The following is a 2865-nucleotide window of genomic DNA, read 5'->3' as shown; positions in this document are numbered from 1 at the left end:
ACATCCTTAGAAAACATCTAGATATGAATTAGACAAACTGATCATGGATATCGGCGTCCTAATAGTTATCAGTATGGGTCTGTCTAGGACACATTATGTCATATCTAAGCTGATTTTTACTTTGTTTGTGGTCTATTTTTTTGTCCTAGTTTTTTTTGTTTCTTGTTGCTTCATTATATATTTATGGGAGGTTAGATGTGATATTCTTAAAAAATATCTAGATGTGAATTAGACAAACTGTATCAGTATCAGCGCTATCTGAAATCGAATCTATTTCCCCCTGCAAAAAAAGGGAAAAAAGCTCGAGTGTAATTTGAACGAAATCACAATTTTAATCCTAAACGATGGCCATGCAGCCGAATTAAAAATACTGCCAATTTTGGTTAAGAACCAACCAGGCCCAGTCCAGCCCAACAAGGTGAGCAGGAGAGGGCCCTTATCCTGCGTTTCGTTCCCATTCCCCCCATTCCGTTGTCTCAAAAAAAAAAAAATTCCCCCCATTCCGTCCCAGCAGAGCCGCACCACCCATATCCCCTGTTCCCGCGGCCGGACATGAACAGGACGGTGGCGGCGATACCCGCCGTCAGGAAGAGGGAGGCGGAGGCTCAGGCCGCGGCGCCCGCACCCAAGAGGCTCACGTCCGCCGGAACCGCCGGGCGAAGGCCACGGAAGCGGATCCGCGAGGATAAGCTTGTCAGCGACGGGGATCTCATCAGCAAACTCCCCGATGACATCCTCGGCACCATCATCTCCCTCCTCCCCACCAAAGACGGCGCCCGCACGCAGGCCATCGCTCGCAGATGGCGCCCTCTCTGGCGCTCAGCGCCTCTCAACCTCCACGCCTCCTACCACCTCTGCTCCAAACAGTTCAAGCGCCTCTCCGTCGTCTCCAGGATCCTCTCCGACCACCCTGGACCTGCCCGCCGTTTCGTCTTCCGCCTCGTCCGCCTCCACAAAGCGAAAAAAAGGCACGCCGAGGAAGCCGCTCAGATCGAGAACTGGTTCCACTCCCGAGCCCTCAGAAACCTTAAGGAGCTCGATATCAGCTTCGACCTCTTGGACTATGTACATGAGAAGCTTTATCCGCTGCCCTCATCAGTGTTCTGCTTAGCACCAACTCTCCTCGTGGCCCTAATCAGCTTCTGCGAATTCCCCAAGGAGATCACTCATTCACTTAGTTTTCCGTTGCTCAAGCAGCTCATCCTGCGGCGCGTATCCATCTGCCAGGATGTCTTCCATGGGGTGCTCTCTGCCTGCCATCTGTTGGAGTCGCTTGAATTGAAGGAAATTCGTGATACTAATTGCTTGCGCATTAGCTCGGCAACTCTTAGGAGTGTGAGCCTCTGCGCTTGTTTTGCAGCCAAAGGAGAATTGTTCATTGAAGACGCCCCTCTCCTTGAAAGGCTGCTACTACCTTGTCCGCGCGAAGGGGGTGAGATTATTCGGATAATCCAGGCACCTAAACTGGAGATACTGGGCCTTTTGTCTCCCCGCATCTCCAAAATTGAGATTGCTAATGTAGTCTTCCAGGTAGCAACAACATACTCATCTTAACTCTTACATACAGATGCAGCATCATTACATTTTTGTATTCATTCTTTTGTTTCATGCCCATTCTTTTGTTCAGAGTTTAACCCCAACAAGCTTGAATAATACGATAGCCACAGTGAAGGTTTTGGCTCTCGAGTTTCCAGTCCCTGATTTGAATGCTGTTATTGACGTCTTAAGATGCTTCCCGTGCTTGGAAAAGCTTCATGTCATTGTGAGTATACTCATCCTTGCTTTCTTTTAAATGTCAAAATAAATATTTGATTCTGCAGAGACAATAATCTGTTGGATATATAATCAAGTCTAGTTAAGACTTACTTTAACATGCCTCTTCTTTACTTTTCCAGTGGGAGAAATACTTGAAGATAGGTACGAAAAATGCACGTCAGTATGACCCATTAGATCCAGTCAAAGGCCTTGATACCCATCTAAAAAAACTGGTATTGAAAAATTACGAGGGCAGTGAGCAAGATGTTGGCTTTGCCAAGTTCTTTATTTTGAACGCAAAAGTGCTGAAGGAACTCAAATTTGGAGTAAGTCATAGGATCAACAAACAATGGGTGGCTGATCAATACAGGCTGCTAGAAATGGAAAATAGAGCTTCTCAAGGCGCTCAATTGGAATTCATACAAAATGATGATGTGTCGTCTTTGGATGCCCATGATTTGTCAACTGCCGATCCCTTTTAACTGTTATTTTGTAAATGAAGATGAATAGATGACGATATTTCAGAATAAGCATGCCAATGGTTTATCTGTGACTTTGCAGACAAGGTTGATTATATACCTGAGGAATCTAATGTCTTTTACTTAGGTTGATGCTCGAAGATCGCACTGTATTTTGTCTGGTCCTTAAATAGGACGTGCCGCTACATTTATGGTCTACTATTCCTTTGTGATTCCGAACATGCATTGTATGTCATGCAAAAATAGTTAATTGCCAAAACATGTAACTGGGAAAGATTGTGGATGCTACCTCGATTGTTCCAGTTGCATTATGTTTATTCTGAGAAAGTATGGATGTCGTTCCAGTTTCAGTCAACAATGCAATGTTTGCACTGAAAAGTTGCTTTGTTTCAGTCAACAACTTGTGCTTGTTTTGAAAACCCAACTATCCTTTTGTACACAAAAGTATCCAGCTTTAAGTGCTACTTTTTCGTTGCTGCGAATGGTCAACCTGGTACTGTTGATATATGTCATTCCAATGTCACTAACAATCACATTCATATTTTTATTTGCTTTCTGATCTCACACACAAATGGTAGCACTACATTTGAAGACCTTCTACTTACAGCGTGCACAGTGTGTTCATTTTCCT

At 44.7% G+C, this 2865-nt stretch overlaps 1 protein-coding gene across 1 annotated transcript; it reads left to right on the top strand.

The window, feature by feature from the left end:
* The first annotated feature begins 481 nt into the window (after positions 1 to 481).
* LOC123097463 (putative F-box/LRR-repeat protein At5g02700) lies at positions 482 to 2508 on the top strand. Its single transcript, XM_044519239.1, has 3 exons — positions 482 to 1530; positions 1628 to 1762; positions 1896 to 2508. Exons 1-3 carry the CDS (start codon positions 553 to 555, stop codon positions 2235 to 2237), a joined length of 1455 nt encoding a protein of 484 aa, XP_044375174.1. The 5' UTR covers positions 482 to 552; the 3' UTR covers positions 2238 to 2508.
* Positions 2509 to 2865: the final 357 nt, after the last annotated feature.

This window comes from Triticum aestivum, chromosome 1A (assembly GCF_018294505.1).
Source record: "Triticum aestivum cultivar Chinese Spring chromosome 1A, IWGSC CS RefSeq v2.1, whole genome shotgun sequence".
NCBI lineage: Eukaryota > Viridiplantae > Streptophyta > Magnoliopsida > Poales > Poaceae > Triticum > Triticum aestivum.
Note: the sequence above shows the minus strand (reverse complement) of the source record. Positions and strands in the feature narration are given on the sequence as shown.